The 26,377-nt window shown below is 53.7% G+C and overlaps 1 protein-coding gene across 2 annotated transcripts; it reads right to left on the bottom strand.

Moving 5' to 3' along the window:
• Positions 1-259: 259 nt before the first annotated feature.
• On the bottom strand, positions 260-25,541 carry Celsr3 (cadherin EGF LAG seven-pass G-type receptor 3). Of its 2 annotated transcripts, none has more exons than XM_076868999.2 (35): positions 21,860-25,541; positions 19,290-19,940; positions 18,645-18,870; positions 18,251-18,366; positions 17,807-17,895; positions 17,487-17,644; positions 16,715-16,878; positions 16,314-16,439; positions 16,054-16,223; positions 15,464-15,649; positions 14,768-14,884; positions 14,193-14,364; positions 13,894-14,035; positions 13,676-13,796; positions 13,196-13,379; positions 12,776-12,877; positions 11,288-11,382; positions 10,875-11,084; positions 10,414-10,609; positions 10,026-10,181; positions 9,480-9,651; positions 8,738-8,905; positions 8,368-8,494; positions 8,070-8,276; positions 7,661-7,835; positions 7,305-7,417; positions 6,770-6,849; positions 6,196-6,319; positions 5,351-5,467; positions 5,111-5,259; positions 4,745-4,854; positions 4,218-4,376; positions 3,573-3,773; positions 1,794-2,679; positions 260-386 (listed from the first exon to the last, which is right to left on the bottom strand). In XM_076868999.2, exons 1-35 carry the CDS (start codon positions 25,539-25,541, stop codon positions 359-361), a joined length of 9,879 nt encoding a protein of 3,292 aa, XP_076725114.2. In that variant the 3' UTR covers positions 260-358. The 2 variants fall into 2 exon arrangements, with proteins under 2 accessions (XP_076725114.2, XP_076725115.2); XM_076869000.2 differs by having other exon boundaries at positions 18,645-18,864; positions 21,860-25,538.
• Between the last annotated feature and the right edge of the window lie 836 nt (positions 25,542-26,377).

Here is a 26,377-nt window from a genome sequence, read left to right as displayed (position 1 = left end):
TGAGAAAAGAACATATGGTTTACTATGGACCCAAATGGGGCCAAACTCTGCATCTCTCTTCCTGTGTTCCCTTCCCTTTACCAGTCCAGTCTCAGACCCCTGGGGGGAGACAGAAAAGCTGAAAAATAACATAAGCATATCTCTCTGGTTACAAAGGTATAAAATGTATAAAAGTCTTCCCTTCAGTCCCCACCTGCCTTGCACTTGTCACACCCATGCTCACTGATGTGCATGGAACTTCCACACTGCCATAGAGGGAGCTGGGGGGAGGCACACAGGATGCTGCCTTAGGATCAGCCCCCCTACTCCTGGATTTTCTCCTGTTGCCCTCAGTTGTTCCTCATATGCACGTCATCCTTCAGGAGTGACCCTCACTTCTGGGAACCCTGTAGAGTTGAACATGGACATCAAAGTTAACTGCTGAGAGGACCCTAAGTCAGGTGCCTCCTAGCTTCCCTACCATACCTGGCCTGCTCCACCTCCCCCATTACCCTTGCCTCTCAGTGTTCAGCCCTTCATGGTCACTTTGGAGTTCTGAGTCCTCCACCCATTCTGAACACCTTAACTCATCAGCAAGGCTTCCTGACTACCTCGGTCTTTTCTCTTAACACTTAGCAAGCACCTGCCATGTACAGAAATTATGTTAAGCACTTGGCACGTAATATCTCACAAATCTTCACATCTCAGGGTTTGATACTATGGATCTTTCTACAGATGAGGAAACTGAGGCTTACAGAGGCTTATACCCTGCCCAAGGTCACACAGCTAGTAAGATAAGAGAACTCAAACTCACACCTGTATGATTCTAGAGCCTGAGCCCCTACTCAATTTCCCAGCCCTCCTCTTACTCAGCCAGAGCCCAAGGCCACACTGTAGGGGGACCCAGGTGGTAAGTCCGCTCCCTTTCATCCTCACCCTTTAGTATCCCTCTAGAACCCTGGGCCTTCCAACCCCCCTGCCTCTCCCTTCTTCCTTTGACTTCCCCCAAGTCAAGCACCATCTCAGAGTTGTCACCGGTCCTGCACAGTTCTGTTGGTCCCCTATCCCATCCCCAAAGACCCCTTCCCCTCAGATCCATCTCTCAGCCTACAGACTCCCCACTCCTCCAGAGCTTGACCTAGCTATACTCCCTGAAATGCAACTCTCCCATTGGCTTACAAAACCGGCAACTCCTGGTTTCTCCTCACCCCACCATTCCTTCTCAGGCTCTTGTATATCCAGCTACTTCTGGGCATGTCTGCCAGACTCTACCCCACAGATGCCCTGCAGGCTCCTGAGTTTACCAGATCCCAGCTCAAGCCTCTGAGCCTCACCCCATAGTGCCCACAGGCAGGAGGAACTTAAAATTGACTGAATATAGTTTATCCTCAAAGTTAGCTCTTCATCCTGACATATCTGGTATCCCAGGATATGACCCCTTAGACAAACCTTCCCAAGCAAACACTCCTTCACTCCTCCTGCTCTTTGAAAATATGGGATTATCTTCTACTTCTAAGGCTTTGACTCCTGCCTTGCCCCCTCTACTAGATCCAGTCCTTTGGAGGGCAACTATCTCTTCCTTAGTCTGGGAGGTACAGGGAAGGAAAGCTGGTCCCAATCATACAATTGGTGAGTTCCTGCTAGTCACATTCCCTTTCAATGCCAGACCTCTGTATCCAGCCTCTGACCTCCTGGCTGTGCTGAGCCTGGGGTAGCCCACACCTGTCTGTCAACCCCCACCCCATTCTGTAGTGGAACCTAGGGGAGGAGGCTAAGCTAATAAGGGTATGAGTAGTTGGCTAGGCCATGCTTACTCTGAGTCCGGTGACAACTCTGAGATGCTGTGGGACGTGGCAGAGCGAGGTGTGGAAGGCCCAAGTACAGAGGCTGTGGCAGAAGGGGTGGCAGTGGTGTGAGGGCCAGAGGGCGTGCTTGAGGACTGCACAGAGGAAAGAGCTGAAGAGTTGAAAGAGGCGAGGATGGAGGAGAGAATGTCCAGCTGCTCTGTGGAGGGGCCATGGCTTGGGCCACTGGTTGGCTCCTCCCTAGCTCTGAGCAGCTGAGGGGGTGGTCCAAGGGCCTCTCTTGAGGAGTGCCTACTAGGCACTTGGTCCAGCTGCTCCCGAGAGTTCGAGCTCCTGGACAGAGAGTCCAGGGGCCGAGATGGCAAGAGGGGGTCCTTTGAGAGTTGCCGCTGGGGAGACAGGGGCAGAGTAGGGTGCTGTGGGTCAAGGTCCCGAGTGAGACGGGGTGGGGGCAGTGTGCTCAGCCATTCTCGGGGTGCTCCTAAGTCCAGTGCATCCCGTGACCCAAAGCGACCAGCTGTGGCTCCAGGGTAATCTCGGGGTGGCTGCCTCCGTGGCAGGGTGCTGCCCCGAGCTCTGGGCTCTAAGCGGCCTAATGCAGCATCCAGGTGTTCCTGGGAACCTGGCCGGCTCAGGGGATGCAGAACAGGGACAGGGGCTTCCTCTAGTCTCTCACGGCTCAGCTGCCGCCGTAGGAGCAGATCCAGTTGTTCTCGAGAAGAGTAGCGACTGGCTGGCTGTGAAAGGCTGCCTGTGCCCCCACCAGCATAGATGCGACCATAAGAGGCAGCTGGCACAGCACGGTGACCCAAGGTGGCCGCTCGGCACCAGGACAGCTCAGGAGCACCTCGGGTCTGTGGTACCAGTGGGTATTGCAATGGGTTCTTCAGGATGCCTATAGGAGAAACAAAATGGGAAGCGGGGTGTGGGGGTGGAGTGGGCCAGGTAGGTATTCCCTGAGTTTAGAGATGGGGTAGCTGCTGGGATCCCTGTCAGAGTTGGGACTAGAAATCAATCCCCTGGAGAGGAGCAAAGGCAACCCTGGGGGTCTCAAAGAGGCAGCAAGAAAGGGCCAGAGTGGGCTGGAGATGTGGCTCAAGCAGTGGGGCCCGGGTTCGATCCTCAGCACCACAACAAACAAAGATGTTGTGTCCACTGAAAATTAAAAAATAAATATTAAAAAATTCTCTCGCTCTCTTTAAAGAAAGAAAGAAAGAAAGGGCCAGAGTGGAGAAGTATTAATACTCTGGCTCAGGTGAAGGCAGCCAAACTTCCCCACTGACGTCAAAAGAGCAGCAGCCACCAGGTTCTGGAAATATAGGACTAGGTCAAAGAGGAAGTCCCCAGGGCTGGGGTAGAAGCAGTCCCTAGGGTCCCTGTAATGCAAGATTGAAGACAGAAATATTTTGTGTTGTATAGGAACAACCTCTGGGGGTTCCTGTAAAGCAAAGTAAGGAGACAGAAATCTTCCAGATCAGACAGGCTCTGGGATCTGGGAGACAGCTTCTCCTAGGATCTCCACAAAGCAGACATGGGAATGGGGAAGGGAGAGGAATCCCTTGGGTTGGGGCAGCACTGGCCTCTGGATATAGGCCAGTGCATGGGAGGAAGGAATTGTCTGGGTTAATATAGGTGCATGGGGACCATGAAGCAGAGTAGAGAAACAGAAACCTCCCAGATCAGAATAAGAGGAGCTCAGTTTGAGACCAGGAAGCTGAAATTGATTGCATGAGGGCAAGAGTAGCCTCTAGGGTTCATGTAATGCAGGCCAAAGGTCAGAGACCATACCTTTCCTCTGGCGCTGGGCTTGGCCCAGGGATGTTTCGTCCCCGCTGGTCAGGGCCAGATCTGGATGGTTGTTGTTGGCTGTATCTTTGCTGGTGTCCAGCCCCAGGCGCCTTTCAGAGCCCCATGTCTGCAGAGCACAGGGGGCTGCCTCGCATTCCCCCAGGGCTGGCCAGTAGGACAGGAGGTCATTGCCATCCACATCTGTGGAGCCAGGGCAGGTTACAGAAGCCTCTAGTTTGATCCCAGTGACTGAGGACTTCTGTGACCCAGACTCAATGACATTCAGTGATTCCTGACTCTAATGACTTTTGAAAATCCTGGCTGTTCTCATTGAGTAGAGGTAGGAACAGAAGGGAGACCAGGAAGACCAGGTTGGGTCCCAACCCACAGGGACAGAGTCTGGAGGGACATGTCATTCTATAACATCCCTGACTTCATCACTCTATTGCTTAGGCTGTTCCTGTGTCATCCAGATACTGCTGGAAAACTGGATGGGGATGGTGCATGGGGTTTCCATGAAGACCCCAGAGGGTCCTAATGTATCAGATCCAGGCATCCTGAGGAGATGACAGGATCCCTGAATCGCATCTAAGTGGAACATGGGGTATCCCTCAGTCATTCATGGGATCAGAGTGTTCCCATCACCTTTAGGGTGGGTGAGGAGCCTCTCACTCTGGGCTGCCCGTCGGAGCGGACGCTGGAAACGCCCTCGTGTCCGACCATTGTCCTCGCTTTCTGAAGATGGGATAGACAGACTCCTTTCCTCCTCCAAAGACAGGTCACTGTCAGAGTCAGAGTCTGCACCTAGAGTTGGGAAGACCAGAAGGAGGAATGTGTAGCAATAGCTTTGGGAAGCAAAGGACTTGGGGATAAGGAAAAGGCCTGGAGATAAGGGTCTAGAGGTGGATGCAGCAAGGAAGTTGGGGAGGAGGGCCCCAGGCAGAACTTGGGAAAGGGATAGGAACAGAGGGGCTATAACTATCAGGTATGAGCTGGGTTAGGAGTGGGTTGGAAGAACCAGGGTTAGGTGGGTGGGTGCCTCCTAAGACAGTGACCTGGGGGGAGCTCATCCCATCCCAGTCAGCCACTGCTCTCAGTTTGGGACAGTAGGAGGATCAGGAAGAGACCCTCTCCCTCCCTCCTTCCTTCCTGATCCAGGGCTCCAACTCCACCAGCATCTCGATGGAACATGGCCACGTCCAGGTCAGTGGGGCCAGCATGAGCCTGGAGGCTGTGGTTAGTGTGGTCAGCAGCTGAGCCATGTCGAACCAGAACATTGTCCCTAGAAATACAGGAGACCCCCCCAATCAAGGACAGATGTGATGAGGTGCTTTGGGAGCTGCAATATCTTCAAGGACATGGCCAGCTGAGAGTAGAATGGTTGAAGGTGTCCCTGGGTGTGTAGCAGGAAACATCTGGGGCAGCGGCAGCAACAGGCCCCCAGGTGGCTGAGATAGGTAAAGTCACCCACCTTAGGATCTGGTATTGCCAACCCCCTGGTGAAGGGGGACTGGTCTAAACCTCATGTGGCCACTCACCTGAGGTAGCCTCGGCCCCGCTGGCTGTCCTGGTCCTGGGTCCGGCCAGAGCGGGCACTGCTCACTGAGGAGACGGTGGAAGCACCAAGAGTGATGCGGATGAGGCCACTCTCTTCAAAGAGGGCCGTGTTATTGTAGGCCCCAGGCCCCTAAGGATGGTGGGCAGGACAGGGGTGTGAGCCAGCCCTGAAGGACCTCCAGGGTCCCCATCCTGACTCCCCATCCTTGGAAGCCCCTCACCGTCCCAGGTGCTGGCCTTGTCTCCTCTGGTGCTGCCTTCCTTCTCAGACAGGCTGGTGTCCAGGCAGCCCGAGCATCTGCATTCAGGACACAAAAGAGCAGCAGCACTGCCAGGCCCTGGAGGTGAGCAAGGATCAGGGTGGGGTCAGCAAAAGTCACTAAGAAAGGAGTGGGTTAGGAGTGGGTTGGAAGAACCCTCTTAGGTAGGTGCCTCCTAAGAGATCAAAAAAGTCAGATAAGGGCTGGGGATGTGGCTCAAGTGGTAGCACGCCTGCCTGGCATGCGTGCGGCCCGGGTTCGATCCTCAGCACCACGTACAAACAAAGATGTTGTGTCCGCCAAGTACTAAAAAATAAATATTAAAAAATTCTCTCTCTCTCTTTCTCTCTCTCTCTCTCTCTCTCTCTCTCTCTCTCTCTCTTTCTTTAAAAAAAAAAAGTCAGATAAGATCAGAGGAGGGCCACCAGAAGTCCCTGTGGCTCAGCAAGAGGGGAGTCAGTTATTGCAGGTTAGCATGAGCCAGTGAAAAGTCCAAGGAGGGCTTAGAAAAGTCAGCAGGATCTGAGCAACAGGAGTAACTGGAGTCAGTCAGCAAGGAGCCAGGAACACAGTGTTAGTGAAGGTCTAACCAGCACACAGCCTGACAATGTCTAGTTGAGAGTCAGCTCCAGGCCTGGGGCTGGCAGTTAGAGCCAGTGTCTGGTCTGGAGTAAGCACCCAGCCTGGCAATGATTGTTACCCACTCAGAGTGAACTCCAAGACTGGGGGCAATGCCTTGCTTGGGCTGGGCCCAGCCTGCTGAAGCCCCCTCTGGTTCTGGGATAGAGGAAGGGTGTGAAAGGTACCTGGAGGCCACAGAGTCCAGCATGGAGGTAGTGGAAGGCCAGGATGCTGTGGTTGACTGCCAGGAGGCCAAAGAGCCAGGAGGCACTGACCAGCAGGAGGAGCAGAAAAGAGCTGCGAAGGGTCCTGCTGTGAGGACATGAGAGGACACAGGAGGACACAAAGGGGTCACACTAGAAGAAAAGGAACTTTACAGGAAAATGGAAGTCTCAGAAGAACATTAGGGGAAATGGGAAGTCACACAAAGAACCAGGAAAGTACTCAGGGAGCCATGAAAGGACATGGGGAAAATGGAAGAGTTTGGGTACCATGAAAGAAAACATGGAAACACATGGGGCAGGGGAAAAAGTGAGTCACCCAGACTCTGGGTGACAGAGACTCTGGGAAGAGCCAGGGAACAAGGAGATGGTAGAATGGAAGCACATGTGGGGCCAGAGAGGGACCACAAGCTAGGGAAGGAATGACTTTATCCAGAATTTAGAGCCCAACCTATACCAAGGATGCTCTGGGGGCTCCATATCTTATCCATAATGGGTCTTCCATCTGTGAACCCCCCTTTTTCCCCAGTCAACTTACAGCACAGAGGTCTTCTTGGTTTCCCTCTGTCCTGTGGAGCAGGATGTGCGGGCAGCAAGGAGAAACATGGTCCCATTCATCTGGAACCATGGTGGACATGTGGGGTCCGGGTAGGGCAAAGAGAAAGAGAAGTGATAGTGTGAGACAGGGACATAGAGACACCAAGACTATACATAGGGGCAGAACCAATGAGAAATTCATATACACGCACACACACAAAGATAGATCAGGAACAAAGACAGTGGAGCTTAGAATCACAGGAAAAGTTAGACATAGGGAACCAGAGAGATACTGAGAGATGGAGACAGAGAGAGATGCAGAAAGAATCAGAGAGAGTGGCAAAGTCTCTGACCTCAGGCCCTCCATCTCCATGCCAGCTAAGTGGGAAATGGTCACTCTGTGACCAGACAACAGAGGTAAAGAGAACCCAGGAAGCCTATGGACTGCCACCTCAGCAGATTCCACATTTTCTGTAAGCCCTCTCCCTTTGTCCTGGGAGGGAAGCACATGGTGGCACCAACTGCTGGGCACTCACCACAATGACAAGGATAACAGGGCCAGCAAAACTCCAGATGAGGGGTTCATGGATGGAGATCCAGCAGAAGTCAGGGTTCCCGTAGCCCTCAGGATCCAGGCCAACAGCAAGGCCTTGGAAAGAGAAGGGGAAGGACCAAAAGGGTGTCTTCTAGAACTATAGAATGACTGAAAACCCCTTGTGTGTGGGGAAAATCTGGGAGTAAGGATGAACAGATTCTTCCTTGAGTAGATGACATTGGGGGGGCTGGGGTTAGGGGTCATGATCAGGACTAGGGATATGGTCAGGGTTGGAACATGTGATAAGTGAAGATTTTGGGGTCACATCCCTGAATAGACAAGTGGGCAGGGCCTCACCCAGCAGCACAGCAGGGACACCCCAGCCCAGAGTGTGGTAGAAGCGCATTGCACCGCGGTCCACATTGCGGGGCTCAACCTGCATGCGGTAGAGATGCAGGCCCTCTACCAGGAGCCATGCAAAGGTGCTGAGGAAGAAGTAGTGTAGGAGGATGGCAACCGCAGTGCACACCAGCTGAAGGCAGAGAAGGAGACATCAGCACATCTCCTGCCTTGCCCTACCTTTGACCCTACTGCAGGCATCTTCCCATTTCTGACTCTTAAACCATAGCATCTTACCCCAGCATATTGTCCCAAACTCTGACCCCAACCTGAGCATCCCTGACCTCAGCTTCTAAACTTTGGCCCCAGGTCTTCCCAGGTCAGGTGGGGTCATCAGGACACAGGTTCCCTGGCCCTGACCCTGCACCTGGTTATGGGTCCTGTGAATCCCCAGCAGGAAGAGAAGCTCTGCCACCCCCAGGGCAGCTGCTACATTGGCATGGATCCCACGCACGTTGGACTTGAGACTGCGTAGGCTCAGCAGGACAGCTGCAGTCAATACTAGTGCAGCCACAGATACTGCCACAACCACATGGGTGAACACAGCCAGAAGCTCCAAGTCACCTTCTAGCCGCTGTGGAGACAGGGATGATTATTGGGTGTTGGGCAGGACCTCCCTGCCCTTTCAACCTCCCATTTCCTCAGAATCCAGAACATAGCCCCACCTCACGGGGGGAGGCATCCATGAGAACACCAAAGGTGCCCGTTCGGCTGCAGCGACACCGTGCGTGGGACCCATTCCTGTGCACCAGCTCACAGTCCCGTGCTGTCCATGTGCCATGCTGGTCCACCCTGCAGCCACAAGACAGTTAGACCTACCTTTCCCAACAGGAAGTGCCCACTACTAGAATTTGTAAGAGTTGGTGTAGGTGTAGGTGTAGTTGGTGTAGGGTTCCTGAAGTTGGGGAGCAGCATTCCTCATGGACCTAGTTGCAAGGCAGCATGGGTAAGGAGCTCAGGGGAAGGCTGGGACTATCAGTTGGCCTCTCAGAGGCTAAAAGGGGAACCAAGGGTTTCCAGAGCAGAGATCCTCACGGGCCAGGTGGGTCCCACTGCACGCAGATCGCCTTGCTCCGATTCGCTGTCTGCAGAAGGCGGAACTCAAGGCTAATGGGGGACTCCAAAACACCCTTTAGGAAGTTGCGTCCATGGAACACAGCCACGCTGACCACCGGGGAGTTCATAACAGGGTTCTGAGGAAGCCTGAGGAGATAACCCATTTGGGCTTGGTCATTATTGACTTCTGATCTTTTCAAGCTCTAAATAGCTATCTCACCCTATCTTCAAACCATCTGCCATGGCTGACCCAGGGTTTAGGATGCCCCTAGAGTAGATGCTGCTTCTAAGAATGCCTCTAGCCCCTGCCAGCGTGCCATGGGGCTTTAGATTCACTGCCCAGATTGGGATCTGAGCAGCTTTTGATGGTCTACAACTGTTTGACCCAATCTTTCCCCCTCCCACCTCAATCAGACCATCAATTCCTCAGTCATTATGTCTCAGTTAGTTGGCCTGTCTGCACCTGTTTCACATACTCATCTTGTATGATTGACCCATTTGTGCTCCATGTCCATCAGCCTTCACCTCTTTTACTCTGTACAAATCCAGAGAAAATTCACATGGTACCTAAATTGGATAGGTCTTGGAGCCGTGCACAAGGACATCTCTGTATATCTGTGAATCTGTGCATCTGTCCACCAAATAAGGAGGTACTAGGCTAGGTAGAAGCTCACAGAAAACTCAAGAGTGAGGGGCCTGAGAATAGTTCTACTCATGGTACCTGGCACCCCGGCGCTCAGCTTGGAACTGGGCAGGGAGTAGCCCCCCCAAGGTGCGGTACACGAGGAGGATGACAATGGAGATCCCAGATTCGGGCTCAGGCTCTGGAGGGGCTGATGAAGGAACCACACTTGAGGCAGTAGAGTTTTCCATGTTGCTACTTGTGGGAAGAACTGACAGGAGAGAGGGAAGAACCATTGTCAAGTGACCTCTAACCTATAAGACCCACAAATCCAACATTGAACCCAACCCAGTCTCAAGCACAAGGATCTCTTCCTTGCAGATCCAGAACCGAGAAGTATGGAGAGCAGGCACCTATGAATGAAATATTCCAGGCCTGGGAAGTATCATCTGTGGTGAAGGAGAGGATCTGGCAAGTGAGAGTGTAGCAAGGTGTAGGGTAGAGGGTTAACCTGGAAGGTCACACTTAGGAGATCTGAAGCAGGAAAGGTCTGACAAAGGGAGAATCAACAAGAGGGCAACATGGTGTCAGTCTTGAGAGAATAGGAAAACAGGACTTGGTCAGGGATCACCCAAAGGTTCTCACCTTCAGATGGGAAAGACCGTGGAGTCTGGGAAGGCAGCAGCACATGAGTATGAGGATCCCAGGCATCTTGGCCCCGAAAAAGGTTGCTGTGGTAGCGGGGGTAGCGACGGGCCCCCCGAGTTGAACTAGGATGCTCCAGGCGGTCAATGCTGAGCACTGTCCAGGAGAAAGAAGAGTGACACCCATCAAGTACCTCCTCCCCATACCAAGAGTCTCATTCCCACCTACTCAAGTACCACAAGTAACATTTTCCTTGTCACTAGTGTAGAGACTGTCCATACAAAGCCTGTCACAGCCTCCTGCCACTATTTGCATTATCATCCGTAGCCCCTCAGAACTCTAGGCCCCTGCCTTTTGCAGCCCCAGTCCTGCCCCACCCACCACGCACTGATATTGGGTGTCACCAGTCCCACAGGATTCAGGTATGTGAGTTCCATATTCCTTGCAAGTGTGGCTGCATATTCCTCCAGATGCTGCATCAGCCCTGCACTGCCTGGGGAGTCCTCAGGGGCCCGCTGCCCCAGCGCTGCCCACAAGTTCCCTGTCTCTGGAGCAAGCAGTGCAGAGCCAGTCCACAGCAAATTCTGAGAGAATGGAAATAAAATTGAGCTCAGCCAGGTGGTGAGGATATGCCAAGGGAGAGGGCAGGCATGAGGGAATCTGGCCAGGTGCTCAGAGGGACCCCAAGAGGCCAGGGGGCAGAACTGGAGAAGATAAGGGAAGAGAGAATGCCCAGGTCCTTCACTTCTTCAAAGATCAGGAAGGACCTGAACTGAGGATCCAGGGCTGGAGGACACATGGAGCTGGGAAATAGGACCAGGGATCTGTGAATATAGGGCATAGCCCTACCTCATTGAAATGGGCATCTTGTGTGGCTGTCAGCCCAAAGCCCTGCTGATGGCTCTCAAAGGCCAGTAGGTAGGCCAACAGGCGGGCAGTGACTCGGACATCTTGGCTAAAGTAGCGGTCAGTGTGGCCAGTCACCTCCCGTAGCCGTTGAGCCAGCTTCTTGGCCTCCACAGTATCCAGTGCTGTCTTGTTCAGCTCTAGGCCATCCAGCTGCCAGGACAAGGATGGGAATGGTTGTTCTGTCATCCTGAAGGCTTTTCTCAAGTCTTACAGGGAGAAAGACTGGGACAGATTAAAGGATAACCAGGAAAATCCTTTTAGGTCAACAATTAGGGCATGATATTTGGTGCCCACCACAGGCCTGGGGAAGTTGAATCCAGGCCCAAGGCCAAGGAAGGTCTAGGCAGTCTCACCAGCAGACTGAGCTCTCGAAAGGCAGGGGAGGTACAGTTGAAGAGGTCAGGCTCCAGCCAACCCCGATCCTCATCACATAGCCTCACAGCAGCACCTGGGGGCAGGCAATACTTCGTCAGGCCTAGGGCCTGGATACCTTTACTGACAGGGTGACCCTCTTCTATCCCAGGGGAAACCCTGAGACAGAGGCAAGAGTAACAGGCATCTATGGCTAGGTGCCTGGATGTAGCAGCCCAAGCCCAGCTGCTTGTTGGTCAATTCCTGAGGGGTCTGTGGAACATTCTTATCACCAAGCACATAAAGGAGAGCACAAGGATGGTGCTGCACACACACACACACACACACACACACACACACACACACACTCTCACACACAATTATTCTCACACAGGCCAGGCAGGACAGACACATACACACTGGCCAACATTCATACTCATACACTATTGCTTAGCTACACAAACACAGACATGTGGACCAGGACAAGTGTGCAAATACTTGATGATCTCTCATACACACGCAAACACACTGATTCAAACAAGGTCTTCCAGGATTATAATGTGACACAAGTGAGATGGGGTTGGGGTTCTCATACAAGTTTTAACTGCCCCACTGGTGACTTTGCTGTCATTACTCTCCCTTATCTGTGGGGTTGGGATGTAGTTGACTAAGACATGACCTGGATCTTAAGCGAGATTATAGCCCCCAACAAAAGGGACCCTAACTTAAATAAAGTACCCCATTTTCCCAGAAGAGAGTCATAGACACGTGCACAGGCACAGTAAGACACACACATACACATAAGCATGCATACACAGACAATCTCTGTCCAGCCACTGCAGAGACCTCAAGCAGCAGAGAGGTTCTGAGGGACTCTCAGGTGGCAGGGAGGAGCTACTGGGTCCTCAGTCAGAGGGAAGGGGTATTTTGTGACCTCAGTCAGTATGGATAGGCCTACAGGGACCTCAGGAAGTGAGGAAAGGCCAATACAATTCCTTAGGAATTAGGGAAGGGTTGGCAAGGGTCTTAGGAAGTAAGGAGGGATCTGTAAGATTCTGAGGTGACAGGGAGGGGTCTCTGAGGACCTCAGGCATCTTCAAACAGCAGAAAGAGGCTTCCAGGAACTTTAGGCAGTTAGAAATAGATTTTAGGGACCTCAGGCAGCAGGGAGGGGTCTGCAGGGACTTTAAGCAGCAGGAAGGATCTGCAAAAGCTCAGGCAGTGGGAGGAGGCAGTGCACCTGAGCAAACACGTACCCCTTACCTGCACCCCGCAATCCTGCCCAGAAGCCAAGAGAAACAGATGGAGGCTTAATGAAGGTGTAGGAAAGGACCCAGAGCCCTTAGGAGGTAGTGAGGGGCCCACAGGACTCCCAACCCATCCCACCTTTTTACAGGTACAAGGTCACCCCACTCAAGAAAAGTAGCTCTGACAGTCAGAGAATAGGCCCACCCCTGCCATAAGCAATGCCCCTATTTTTAAATACTTACCTAGGGCCCCCCGGGGACAGGGCACTGTGGCCAAGACACCAAACTTGGTTTGGGGCCACCACACACCCGATCTCAGGGACTTGGGGCAGGCATCATAGAGCACTAGGGAAAGAGGAAGCTCTGAGCCAGGTAGCCAGGGTCTAAGGCAAGTGACAGCCACACCTACTACCCCTGTACCACACACCACTGTAGACCTACCACTCCCCTGTGGACTTCTTAAGAGCTGGCATGTCACATTCTGTGACATGTCAGCAAAGTATTTGGGGTAAATGTGAGGCTTCCTGGGTAAAACTGGTCTGGTCTCCCTCAGAAGCTTCCCAGAACCCCCCCCTACCCAGAAGCTAAGCATGCCACTGATCCTTTAGTGGCAACTTGCTGGAACCAACCCTCTACAGGTGGAGCTGGGTGGAGCTTGCTCACCCCGGCAGCCGCTGGCTGTCACCTCAGCAAAAGGACTGTCACAGCTGTTGCACTGGCGGCCAAGGGCTCCTGGGCGGCAGGGGCACTGTCCACTGTGGGGTGCACATGATCGCGAAGTGGAACCAACAGGGTAGCAGTCACAAGGGAAGCATGAGTCACTGCCCCGTGGTCGATAGTGGAACTCCTGTTTGAGGATGAGTCAGGGGCCTGAAGTCAGAAGTCAGGGCTTAACATAAGAGTCTTAGGTCAAGGCTTGGGGAGCAAGCAGAATTAAGGGCAAATGGTAAAGACAATAGGAACATTGGTCTCAAATGAAGACAAGGAAGATGTTATGGGATGAGGAGGAGAAATGATAACTAGGTCAGAGAATTCAGGTAAGAGGTTAGGGCCCAAGTCAGGTGACTGAGGTCAGTCAAACTGGACAAGAATCATAGATCATACTTAGAGGTTTTAAAGGTCAGGGTCAGGGGCCAGGCAAACCTTGCAATGACACTGCCCATTTGTCTTGTTGCAGCTGGGGTCAAAGCCCTTGTGAACATCACAGTTGCAGGGACCACATGTTGGGCTCCCCCACCAGCCCCGTGGGCATTGCTGGTCCATCCTGGGGATAAGATGAGGTGAGAAATACTTCCATAATACTTTAGTGACCCTCCCTATTCCCACCAGCTCTTTCCATCATCCAGCCCCAGGAGTCTCACCTGTGTTCACAGTGGTGACCAAAATAGCCACTTGTACAGTCACAGGTATACCCATGGGGGGCTCCTGGGAGGTGCCGGCATGAACCCTGGTTCTGACAAGGGTTCAAGAGGCAGGCATCCACACAGCCTGGGCCATAGTAACCTGCAAATTGGGTCAGGAAGCTCAGGACACTAGTCACAGAGCATGGAAGGAAGTAGGCACTTCTCCCTCTCAATTCTTGCCTCCTCCAGGCCCTGCAGCCTCCCAGTCGTTCCCATAGGCCCCTGGCTTCTTCCCAGATGACCCTCTCAAGGCCCACCTGGCTGGCAGGTACAGGAAAAAGTCTGCCAGAGATCTCGGCAGTCAGCGTGGGGTGGGCAGGGCCCAGATGCACAGGCGTTGGTCACGACACAGCCAGGCTCCACATTCACTCGGTGGGTTGGGGGTAGCAGGGCTGGGGACCCCAAGGGTGTAGAACCAAGCCATACCCCCTATGGACACAGCCAGCAAGGGATAAGACTCATGTCAAGTCACCTCAGCATCAAGTCCTGTAGAGCCAGCCACCCAGTCTGATGACCCCTGACATACAGTCTCCCTCAGGTCCTCCCAAATCCCAGCCCCCCCCAAGCCCCAGCTTAGCCCCCCATTGAACCCCAATTGTGCTATTTCTGATATAGATCACTAATGATTCTTGATAATCTAATCTAGACTCTTACTTTCCCCACTTCAGAAAGGCTTGACTAATCCCTGAATGCTCTGGGTCATTTATCCCCCAATATCAACTCCTACTTGAATGCTATTTTTCAGCTCCTGATATCTGACCATTATAGGAGCCCCTGATAGCTGACCACTAACCCTAATGCCCCCATATCATATTCTCATGCTGACCCCCACCTGGATACAGCCGACCAGACCCTGAGGAACATCCTCCTTACTGCTGTGGGGCAGGCCTCCCACGTGGAGTTGCTTTACCTTCAGGCCCTGCAGTTCACTCCCCACTGCCATGGTGTCCTAAAGAAGGGAGACGGTCAGCACTGAGGGAAGGGGGTAACTAGTAGACTCCTGCCATATCCCAGAGTCAGTATTAGTCTTTTTCTAACTCTGCATGACCATATTCTCTGTATCAGAGGAATAATGCGGAAATGAGCTACTTCCAAATACAAAGAACCTTTTGAGGCATGGAGGATGCATAATAGAATAGTTGCAGTCAAGAGCTGGACTTGGAAAGGCCCCTCCCTCCTAAACTCAGAGCAGACCTTGAACTTCCATGATTTTGACCTGAAGTACTAAGGATTGGGGTGAGGACCAGAAGGGTCTTTTAGGAATCAGGCAAAGTATTGGCTAAAGAGGTATCCCCAAGACTAGGCCAGATATCTGGGTATCCTTCCTGACATGAAGAGGGCCTTGACAGTGGACCAACCTAGCTGATGGGATGGGCTTAGAGCAAGGCTATGAGCAGGGAGACTGGGGGAAGAACATTAGATTTGGTGCAGTGATAAAGTAGAGAGGACCTGGATTAGAGGTGGGGTCAAATAAGGTAAATCTGATTGGAAAACTGAAAACAGACTACACTGGGGTTAGAGGTCAGACCCGGAAGAGGCTGAAGTCCAGTGAGATCATGAAGACGTGGTGGCCCCGCCGGCCACCTGGCTCCTCCTGTAACTCCAGCCGCACATCATGCCATCGGCCATCATTGACAGTCACTTGGTCTAGCAGGAGGTAGGCAGCACGGCCTGAACCCCTGGTTACCATCACAGATAGCAACCCTCGATCTAGCTGTGGATAGAGATAAATAGCCCCAAGGTTAGAATCCCAAACTGAGTTATGACTGGGAGATGAGAATATCAGAGGTCAGAAGAGTAAAGTCAAGGCTATATCTGCCACACAGGGGACACCATATTGCTGACATGGATCAGTAATGGACAGGGAGTAAATGAAAGGACCAGAGGGTCATGGATTGATACAGTTAGCACAAGAAAAAGCTATGCTTATGCCCTGCACCTGCAGAGAATATTGTGGTAGGGAAAAGCCAAGGGTCCAGAGCAGAATCTAGTGCAGTTAGGTAGGACACATGGCAGAGAAGTATGCTATATGATCAGCCTGAATCCATAGAAATGTTACTGGCAGTATCAGAGATTGATGGTTGAGGGTGTATGAAGGGATCAGAAGGACAAACACACCTGGCAGAGAAGCGTGCTGTGAGGCCCAATCTGTACTTGCATCAGGACCCCGTGCATCGCCCATGTCCGAAATGCTAGCCCCAGGTACCATGGCACAGTCACAGCCATGTCACTTCCAAAGTCCCAGCTCAGTGTGCTGTTGCCATGGAAATGGTAGGGATGGGCCATGGCTGAGGAGATAAGAGAAGCAGGGTCACAGCCCCTATTCTAGAAACAGACCTTACCCTGCAGACCCCTCCTGCCCTATGCAGCCCACTCACTGAGCCGACAGTCTTTGCCACCAAAGCCCACAGGGCAGTCACAACTGAAGCCACCCCAGCGCTCTGAGCAGAAGCCACTATTCTTGCAAGGGCTTGAGTCACAAAAGTGCAGCTTGGCCTGGCAGCCTGGAAGAGGAAGGCATATAGAAGATATAAAAATATGAGGTGAGGGCATGAGTGCTAGGTGCAGAGGTGCCAAAAACCAGCATGATCTCAGCTTTGTGTTCACTGGTGGGGGAGGGGTGGGTAGGTGTAAGGCCCTAAAGGCTGGGCTCTAACAGCCTTGCCATCAAAGGAGACTGGGTTGAGGTCAGATATGGAGCCACCCCATGCAGCCCTGCAGAACCCTCTTATGATTGGGACAGGGCCACAAGTGAGGCTAATGGGAGCTTTGTGCCTACCTGCCATGGTGCCATTGTTTGCAACGAAGGCCGCCATGTCCACTCGGCGGCCATCAATATGCAGGTCTCGCATACAGCCAATGAAGTCCTTGTGGGACACGGGGAAGTTCTCGGGGAGGTTGGGGACACCCCCCAGGAGCAGAGGGCCCGTCAGGTCCAGGGACCTGGGAGTCAGGGGCCTGGGTCATTGGTGGAACTGGGGCCAAAGTAGGATTGCTCCTGGGGGCCACAGGAAGTAGGGGGTAGGACTCAGAGGAAAGGGTAAAAAGCAGGGAGGAAAAGGCCATCTGGGGAGGGAACTGGGAGCTTACTCCAATTGTGGGGGCACAAAGGAGAGATCATGATGATGTGGGGAAAGACAGGCGAGATGAAATCAAGCAAGGGTCATGATGAAGGAGTGAGGCATCCAGGTGACTGGGGCAAGTGATGGAGAAGTGGGTTTGGGAGGTGATATCAGTAGGCTCAGAGTCCTGGAAGGCTAAGTAGAGATCAAGGAGCTGTAGGTGATGTATGGCATTAGAGACTTTGATGGGAGAGTAGAGGCTTTGGAGGACTGGGTACCTGGGAACTTGTGCATGGGAGCAGGGAGTCAGGGATAGAATACAGGATTGGGGCTAGGGTGAGGAGGCTTCTAAGGTCTTTAAAGGGAAATCTGGTGGTTTGGAGAAAGGATGGGAAGTTTTGCAGGCTGTGGTGAGGAATGGGGTATGTGAAGGGTTGGGGTAGGCTTTTATAGTCAGAGGATATGGGGACCATGGGATGGGGGCCTCACTTCTTGGAGCTTGTTTGTACACCAGCAGCAGCACATGAGTAGTTGCCAATTTCAGCACCAAACTGCAGAGCTACAGCCACATTGCAGTCATCCACACTCAACACAGCAACCTTGTCCTTGGAGGGGCCCTGAGCACCCCCTAGGGCATCTGTCCGGGGCTAAAAATCCAGGCACACCAGTCAACTATGCCCAAGGGTAACCCCTGAGAAGCAGAACTCAGAATCCCCATGCACATGCATACACACGCGCCCGCGCGCGCGCGCGCGCACACACACACACACACACACACACACACACACCAAGCCAGGGGTGGTGCCTACCTTGTTGTAGTATTTTAGATGCACTGTATGCCACTGCCCATCACTCAGGCCCCCTGGAATTGTGGGGCTGACCACTGTATTGGATTCACCTGTGGGGGATATGCAGGTGGAGTGTCCTCTGGAGCTGATGAGTTGCTCTACCCTCACCCAGCTCATTTAGCATATTCCCACAGTCATCCTGGATGCATCAGATCAGTATATCTCCTGGTGACCACACTAGTTAGAACAGAGTGGCCTTGAAGAGATAGGAGAAACATACACTTCTTGGAGAGATGGACCTTCCCACAGGGAATGGACATGGAGCTGGGTCCTCACTGTTGTCTGTTTGGCACTGAAGTGTGTTGAACAGTGCTATAATGAAGCAAACCTGAGGGGACTTGTGGACTGCATTTTCCAGCCATCCCATGCACACACTGTCATGTACATCTCCCAGGGAGCACCCACCAGTGGAATATGTGAGCCGCACTTGGCCAGCCACGAGTTCCAGGGCCAGAAAGTCATGCTTCTCATTCAGGCGCCCATTATAGAAGAGTAACCCGCTGGGCTGCACCGTCGCAAACCTGGGTGAGGTGGAGTGGGGACATTAGGAACCAAAATGACCTCACACCTACCATCCTTGAGAGAAGGCTCGCAGGTCACCCGCCCAAGCTGGAGCAAGAGAAGACAAGACACGCCAGTATTCTGATGGTCAGGGTACTGATGCTCTGAGACACCAAGCTAACTTCAGGGGAGGGGGCGGTGTCCTGTGGGGACTTCAGGATGGGGCAATCAAGAAATCTTAAGGTCATGGAGGTAGGGACGGAATGAAGGCGTACAGAGACACGGGGCGGGCACCTACGAGAGGGACAGCGTGAGGTGGAAGCGCTGCCGCAGGCCACGGAACATGACGAACGAACTGGGCGGGAACGAGCGTGCAGCCACCTCACAGCGAGGGCCCTCGAAGGCGCCGCCCGCAGGACACTGGCAGCGGAAGCCGCCAGTGGGCGCATCAGTACAGGTGCCCCCGTTGCGGCATATGCCGGGCACGCAGCGTCCGGCCTCGGTGTCCAGCTCGCAGTCTTCTCCTGCGGAGCAAGACACTTTCTGAAGCCATCATGGCCACACCCTGCCCACGCTGGAGCACAACCAGCCAAAGCCGAGCCTCCAGGTGGGTTCCAAGACCTCTGATTGGTCGAGCTGCCAGAGAGCACGCCCTCTTTCAGTCTAGCCTCGCCCCACTCTTCCCGCCCAGGTCTGGTCACACCCCCTTATCGCCTGGCCCTCGGCCACGCCTCCTTCCCAGCTCTTCCAGTCTGAGGCTTTTATTCCTCGTGTTCTTAGGCTTTCTTTAGGCTGGGCTCTATGATTTCAAATGTAACTGAGCCCATACTAACCCCGTTGCCTCAAAAGTGATGTCTAGTCGGCACTTGTACTATAGTCCCGCCCCCAATTTTGCAAGTGTTCACCCAGCTGGGTCCAACTTTCAGCCCTGTGTGGGACTCACCAGTAAAGCGCGGACGGCAAACGCAGGTGTAGCCGCCTTCTCGCTGCGCGCAGGCGCCGCCATTCCGGCATGGGTTCGAGTAGCAGAGGTCCAGCTCAGTCTCGCAGAAGTCACCAGTGAAGCCAGGCGGGCAGCGGCAGCGCAGGCCCGCGATAGGCTGGATGGGTCGGAAGAGCGTAGAGGTGGAGGCCAGGAAGGGTGCGGATGAGTCAAAGCGGAGCACCGACACACATTTCATATAGTTCTCACAGGGCTCACGCAGGCACACGTTATCGTCAAAGGGCAGGACATCAAGCAGAGAGCGGGCAGCAAGTGCAGCACGACGAACGTACAGCTGCTCCTGAAGTTCCTCAGAGCTAAACCAGGGCCCAGCAGCGCCCGCCCCCGCCCCACGAGGTGCTAGAGCAGAGAAGCTCACATTAAGCACCGTGCCCCCGACATCTGTGTCATTCTGTATGTTGAAGATGAAGACGTCCTCGGTGGGTGTGGCGAGCACAGCAGCCACGCCTTCCAGGAAGTGGCCCAGGAGCGGTGACAGAAAGCGCTCCTGCCACATGTTCTCTAGACGTACAGTCAGGCTGTTAGCCAGCAGTTCCTCCGTGATGATGACCACCCGCAGCACACACTGCGCTGTCACACTGTGTAGGCCATCTGCAGAAAGGGGTATGGACAGTGGTCAGCCTGGGATTAGCAGCTGCCTTTCCCTGGGACACAAGAGGGCTATGGCTACTGACTCCAGGCCCTAGTACCTCTGAGTCAACAGGCTGAACCCACCAGGACACAAGTTGAGTCTGGGACTAGTGACCACTAACTCCCCCAGCGTCATAGCATCAGCAATTTGCTGCTTCTTCCCCAGCCCCAAAACAGAAGGTGGCTGGGTCAGCAAGCCCATGGTTAGCAAGTCACTCCAACCACACTCAAGAAGGTCCTTAATGCTGGGTGTGGTGGTGCACCTCTGTAATTCCAGGGACTAGGAAGGCTGAGGCAGGAGGATCCCAAGTTCAAGAACAGCCTGGGCAACTTAGCCAGACCCTATCTCAAAATAAAAATAAACCTGGGAAGGGTGTTGAACACCTGTAACCCCAGCAGCTCTGGAGGCTGAGACAGGATCCGAGTTCAAAGCCAGCCTCAGCAAAAAGCAAGGTGCTAAGCAACCCAGTGAGGCCTTGTCTCTAAATAAATTACAAAATAGGGCTGGGGATGTGGCTCAATAGTCAAGTGCCCCTGAGTTCAATCTTTGGTACCAAAACAAATAAATAAATAAATAAAAATAAAACCGGGGATGTAGCTCAGTGGTAGAGCACTCTGGGTTCAATCCCTAGTACTGGGTGGGGGAGCAGGCCCCTAAGTGCTCACTTTCTTATTCCTATTAATATCAGCAGCCTACTCCACTCATGACACAAAGAGAAGGCAAGGTCACTTACTACACATTTCCAACTTCCTCCCTCACCCATCTCCAGCATGACAGAACCAGCAAAAACACATGCTCCAGAAACAAGGACAATTTCAAGTCAGGGATCCCAGTACTTTTCGTCAGCAATCTGGAAGGGACTCTGGCTAAGGGAACACTAATTGCAATTCCCCAGAATCCTGTGTCAACAAGCTCCAGGAGGATATAGTACCCTGACTCTCCCATACCTCCCCTTACAAACATAAACCCACCACAACATTCTTCAATTAGCAAACTGCTCACCACCCTAGACCTGGTTTCAGTGCATACCCCCAGAGATGAAGGTGGGGTGCTTATCTGCCTTGTTCACCTTGTTCCCAGACCCTGGTACATGTTAGGAGATCAATAGATTGGTTGTTGCGTGAATTATGAGTAAATGAAGGCTATGCTTTTTCTGACAGTGCCAGGACTCCCAGCTCCAAAATTGAGGAATGAGCACTGCTAAAGCCTATTCTCCAACCTCTGCAGCTTCCAGTAAGTAGGACTTCAAGAACCTCTTCAACTTGTTCTCCCCTCCTAATAGGAGGGGTTTGTGAAAGCCTGGAGAAGTGAAATCAGGAAAGAGGCAGGTGGGTCTCTGGACATTTCCCCAAGACCAGGGCCTTAGACCGCAGCCAGGCCAATGTGGGCCCACTCTCTGCTTGAAGCTGCCATAGTAAGCTGTTATTCTGAACCATTAAACTACTGGTCTCTTTTTCCTGCACAAATGGGGTAAGGGTCAGTCTGGATCTAAAGTAATCATTCATCTAAACATGGGCATGGTATGGACTAACTGGCAATCTGGTTCTGCCTGGGACCTCCAGAACATTATCTGAGGCCTTCCATGCCCTTTAGGGATAACAAAACTGTCCCTAGGGCAGGAGACAGTTGTTTACAATCTTTATGGTATATACTAGATGCCTTAGAATTTGGGGAGTTCTTAGGATACTATCCAAGAACCTAAGCAGAGTCCCTGTGAGGTCTATGGCAGATCTGTGGGGCACAGGAATTTAGAAGACTTGGAAATCACTATTTGATTTGAGGGACTTTGGAGTTCCTGAGGCCCTGACAGCCTAGGTCAGGGATCTAGACATCCTAGGTCTAGGATCACTGGGTCACTTGCCTGTTCCCTGCCCCTCACCTGTGACAGTCACCAACATGGAGGCTACCAGTGGGCGGTTGTTATCTAGCTTTCTGCTGAGTCGCAGTTCCCCACTGGTTTGGTTGACCACAAGCAGCTGCAGCTCATTGCCACGCTCAAAGGAGTAGAAGAGGTGATCAGAGACATCAGGATCATAAGCTGGGATACGCCCAATGATGCCTGAGGGGAAGGTGTCTGAGCGGTTTGATACATAGTTGTTGAAGAGGATCTGGAAGTTATTGAGCACAGGACTGTTGTCATTTTGGTCAACTAGGCGGACATGAACGGTGGCCCGGCTGACCAGAGGAGCAGATGTGGCTTGTACCACAATCACATATTCCTGACGAGTCTCATAGTCCAAGTCAATGAGTGCTGTCAACTCTCCAGAAAAGATGTCCATTTGGAACAGCTCAGGGATGTTCCCCTCTACAATCTGGTACATTATATGGGCATTGGGTCCTTCATCAGGGTCTACTGCAGTGATCTGGGCCACCACTGAGCCCACAATACTGTTCTCCTTCACTCGCACTTCAAACTCCTCAGCTGGAAAAACAGGTGCATTGTCATTCACATCTTGCACTGTCACCTGGATACTGACTGGAGTCCGAAGTGGGGGCACACCACGGTCCACTGCATAGGCAGTCAACTCATATACTGGTACTGCCTCCCGGTCCAGCCGCCTCACAGTCCGGACAATGCCAGAAGTGGGCTCAATGGTAAAATCTCCATCCCCATCTTCCCCATTCTGGAAAGTGTACTGGACCCGGCCATTGGCATGAACATCCCGGTCAGTGGCTGAGATCTGCAGGACACTTGTGAAAGGTGGAGCATCCTCAGAGACCAACCCTGTATAGTGGGAGGCCACAAACTGTGGTGCATTGTCATTCACGTCATTAACCATCACCTCTACATAAGTGGTATCTGCTTTCTGTGGGATGCCATTGTCCCGAGCAGTAATGGCCAGTGTATAGGTCACTTGGTCCTCATAGTCCAACGGGGCCTGTAGTGTAATGGCCCCTGAATCTGCATCAATACGGAACTGGGGCAGGTTGTCCTCCAGAAGATAGGTGATTCGAGCATTCTCACCCACATCATCATCAGAGGCACTGATGACCACCACAGTGCTACCCACTGGCCGATCCTCATTCATACTCACCGAGTAGTGAGCACTTTGAAAGACAGGCCGGTGAGTATTGGCATCTGTGATATTAATATGCACATAGCAGTGGTCATGAAGGGCACGGTCAGATGCAGTAAGCACCAGTTTGAAATAGCGTTCCTGTTTGTAATCCAGTGGCAGAGCCAGTGTTACCAGACCCACACCCCCTTGGGTGCTGATGGCAAAACGATTCCGGGTGTTTCCACCTGTGATCTGGTAACTGATGGCACTGTTGGCATCACGGTCCACAGCAGTCACACTGACCACACTGGTGCCTACAGCCGCATCCTCATTCAGCCGAAGGTGGTATTCTTTCATGGTGAACTCAGGCCGATTGTCATTAACATCTAGCACAGTCACTGTGACACTGGCTGAGGCAGACAGTGGGGGTGAGCCATGGTCTCGAGCCTCTACACCAAAAAAGTAATGCTCCACAGACTCACGGTCCAGGGGACCACTCACAGAAACCCAGCCAGTGGCACTGTTTATTACAAATGGTGTATCAGGTGCCACACCAGTTAGGGAATACTCCAATCTGGCATTCTCCCCATGGTCTGCATCCACTGCCTGAATGTGGATGACTGAATGGCCGAGGGGTGCATTTTCCAGAACAGAGACCTGGAAGGGTGTGCTGACAAAGATAGGAGTGTGGTCATTGATGTCTACCACCTGAATGCTGACCAGGCCTGTGTTGTTGGACAAGGGTGGCCGGCCTGCATCTTGCGCCCGAATACGCAAGGCATACTCTCTCTCTGCTTCAAAGTCCAAAGGTGCCACTACTTGTATCTCACCCGTGAGGCTGTCAATAGCAAAGTGGCCACGGCTGTTACCACTGATGATGTTGTAGTGCACCAAACCATTGGCGTCCTTATCCCTATCTGTGGCTGTGACACGTAGCACCACCGTATGGGGGCGCACATCTTCGCGTACCTGAGCCACGTAGCGCTTCTCGCTGAATTGGGGCACGTTGTCATTCTCATCAAGCACTGTTATATGTACACGAACGGTGGACGAGCGTGGCCCGGGCTCCTGGCCCTGGTCGCTGGCCTCTACCACCAGTTCGTAGCTTTCCATGTGCTCACGGTCTACGCGGCCGCTGGTGCTGATGAGGCCAGAGCGCGAATCAATCTCAAAAGCTGCTGTTGCTGCAGTGCGTGCAGCTGGAGGCCCCACAAAGCGGTAGCGCAGGTTGGCATTGGGGGGCGCATCGCCGTCTGTGGCACGCAACTGCAGGATGGGGTAACCCTCTTCCACATTCTCACGAAGTGTTTCCCGGTACTGAGCCTGCTCAAACACCGGCGCGTGGTCATTGCGGTCGGCTACTGTCACGGCCACCATGGTGGTGGCTGATAGGCGTGGTGAACCGTGATCCTGCGCTGTCACACGCAGGTAGTGGCGCTCCATACTCTCCCGGTCCAGAGCGGCAGCTGTGCGGATGAGGCCGCTCTGCGGGTCAATGCTGAAAAGTTCCAGCGAGCGGCTGTTCATGAGCGCCGCCAGCGAGTAGACTAGGCGCCCAGCCTCACCGATATCCGGGTCCTGCGCCACCACGCGTAGCACCACGGTGCCTGCCGCCTCATTCTCGGGCACCAGGGTCTGGTAGTTGTACTGAGGAAACTGCGGGTGGCGGTTTGCTGCGCGACGGGGGCGTGACCTGTTCACTGAAGGCATTCGCCAGGTTTCAGGACCCGCGGGCGGTCCCGGGGGGCGCGGCCCCGGGCGCTGCGGAAGGAAGCGGCGGCGGAAGACACTACCCGAGCGCATGCGCTGCGGCACAGGCTCCGGAGCTGTCCGAGACTTGAGGAGTGCTGAACCCGTTGTAGGAGCTGTCCTCGCCGCACGAGGTGCTGAATCCAGTCCGGGCCCAGATTCCACAGCCCCGGGAAGACAGTCCTGCCGAGGGACTGCCCTGCCCGCTTGGGATGCTGTGGCTCTCTCGCCCTGACCCCTGCGCCCTAGCGCCCACAATTCCCTGCAACAACGCAAGATTCCCACTCTTTTGCGGGAGCTTCTCCTAGCGTCACGCTGGAAGGACACTGGCTTTGGACCACTGGGCTGGGCCAGGAGGTCCAAACGGAAGGGCAAGCTGTTCCCTAAACCAGACCCCCCTGGGGACAGAGCCTCTGGCGAATGACTATCTCTCCGTCCGCAAGAGGAGACCTCTGGGCGCCAGCACAACAGGGGCCCTGGTCCCTGACCTATCTCTCGCTGCTCAGGGGCCCCTCGGCCTCCCCAAGCGCTTTGCCTTCCCCCTCGGAGCCCCATGAAGACAGGCTCCCTAACTCCCAGGCCAGATCTCCCATTCTCCTGAGCCCCAGGCGGCTCGGGACAAAGAGCCAAGGCTCCGCCGCAGATCTGCGTCCTTGGTCCCATAGCAGGAGCTACCCCCGGGTCCCAGCCCTGGTCTCCGCCACCCCCCAGCTCCTCCTGGCTGAGAGGGAACAAAGAGAGGAGGAGAAGGAACAGGAGTACCGGGGTCAACGGTCCCCCGAGACCCTGCCATAGCGGCCACCTCGCCATCATCTTCGTCCTCCTTGCACGGCCTCCACCACCCCCCGTCCTGGTCCGGGCCATGGGCCCGCCCCGCCGCTCGGGCCCCCTCCCGGGCCCCTGCCGCCGCCCCGGCCCCCCGCCCCTCGGCCTGTCGCTCCGCGCCGCTGCCTCCTTCTGGGCACCATCTATTCCGCGGCCAGAGCCCCTTTGGCATACGGCCCCGGCTTTCGCCGTCCCCACCACAGCATTCCCGACGCTGCTGCCGCCTCCCGCTGCACCAACATGGCTCCCGAACGCCCCAATGGTTCGCTCCACCTCCGCCCCGACGCCCCAAACCTGGTGGTACAACCCGTTGCGCATGGCAGCTCCGGCTGTTGAAGCAGATGCCGCCATCTTTATTGAGGACACAAGTGCTACCCACCATGCTGAACAGAACACAGAGGTTCATGGTTGTTAGGTCCGCCCTCCCGGCTCTTGGCCGCCGCCCTCTCCCGCCTCTCTCCTCTAGGGCGCTATCCCGGCTCCTTTTTCTAGCCTTTCTTCTGCTTGTGGATCTCTTGTCCCCTTCCTGAACCCCATGTCCGATTTTGATCTGAAAATTTGGTGCACATGATATGGTGAGAAAGTGCTCTTACAGATGGGCGGGGGTACCATGTGGAATCCTGGGGCAAGGGAGATGAAGGCCAGACCGCTGCCCGGAGCCCCTGAAGCCTGAACGATAAATAGCTTTAACTATCTGATCCCAAGTTTAACTTATAAGATACGTCGCGACTGCTTGTTAGGAGTGCCCCTGCGTAACAGGGACTGGGGATGCCACTGCTGAGCCAGGAGCAGAGGTCAAACTCTTCCCGGTCTTGTCCACCTTC

Source organism: Callospermophilus lateralis, chromosome 10 (assembly GCF_048772815.1).
Source record: "Callospermophilus lateralis isolate mCalLat2 chromosome 10, mCalLat2.hap1, whole genome shotgun sequence".
NCBI classification, from domain to species: domain Eukaryota; kingdom Metazoa; phylum Chordata; class Mammalia; order Rodentia; family Sciuridae; genus Callospermophilus; species Callospermophilus lateralis.
The sequence above is the reverse complement of the archived record's forward strand: the minus strand, read 5'-3'. Positions and strand labels throughout refer to the sequence as shown.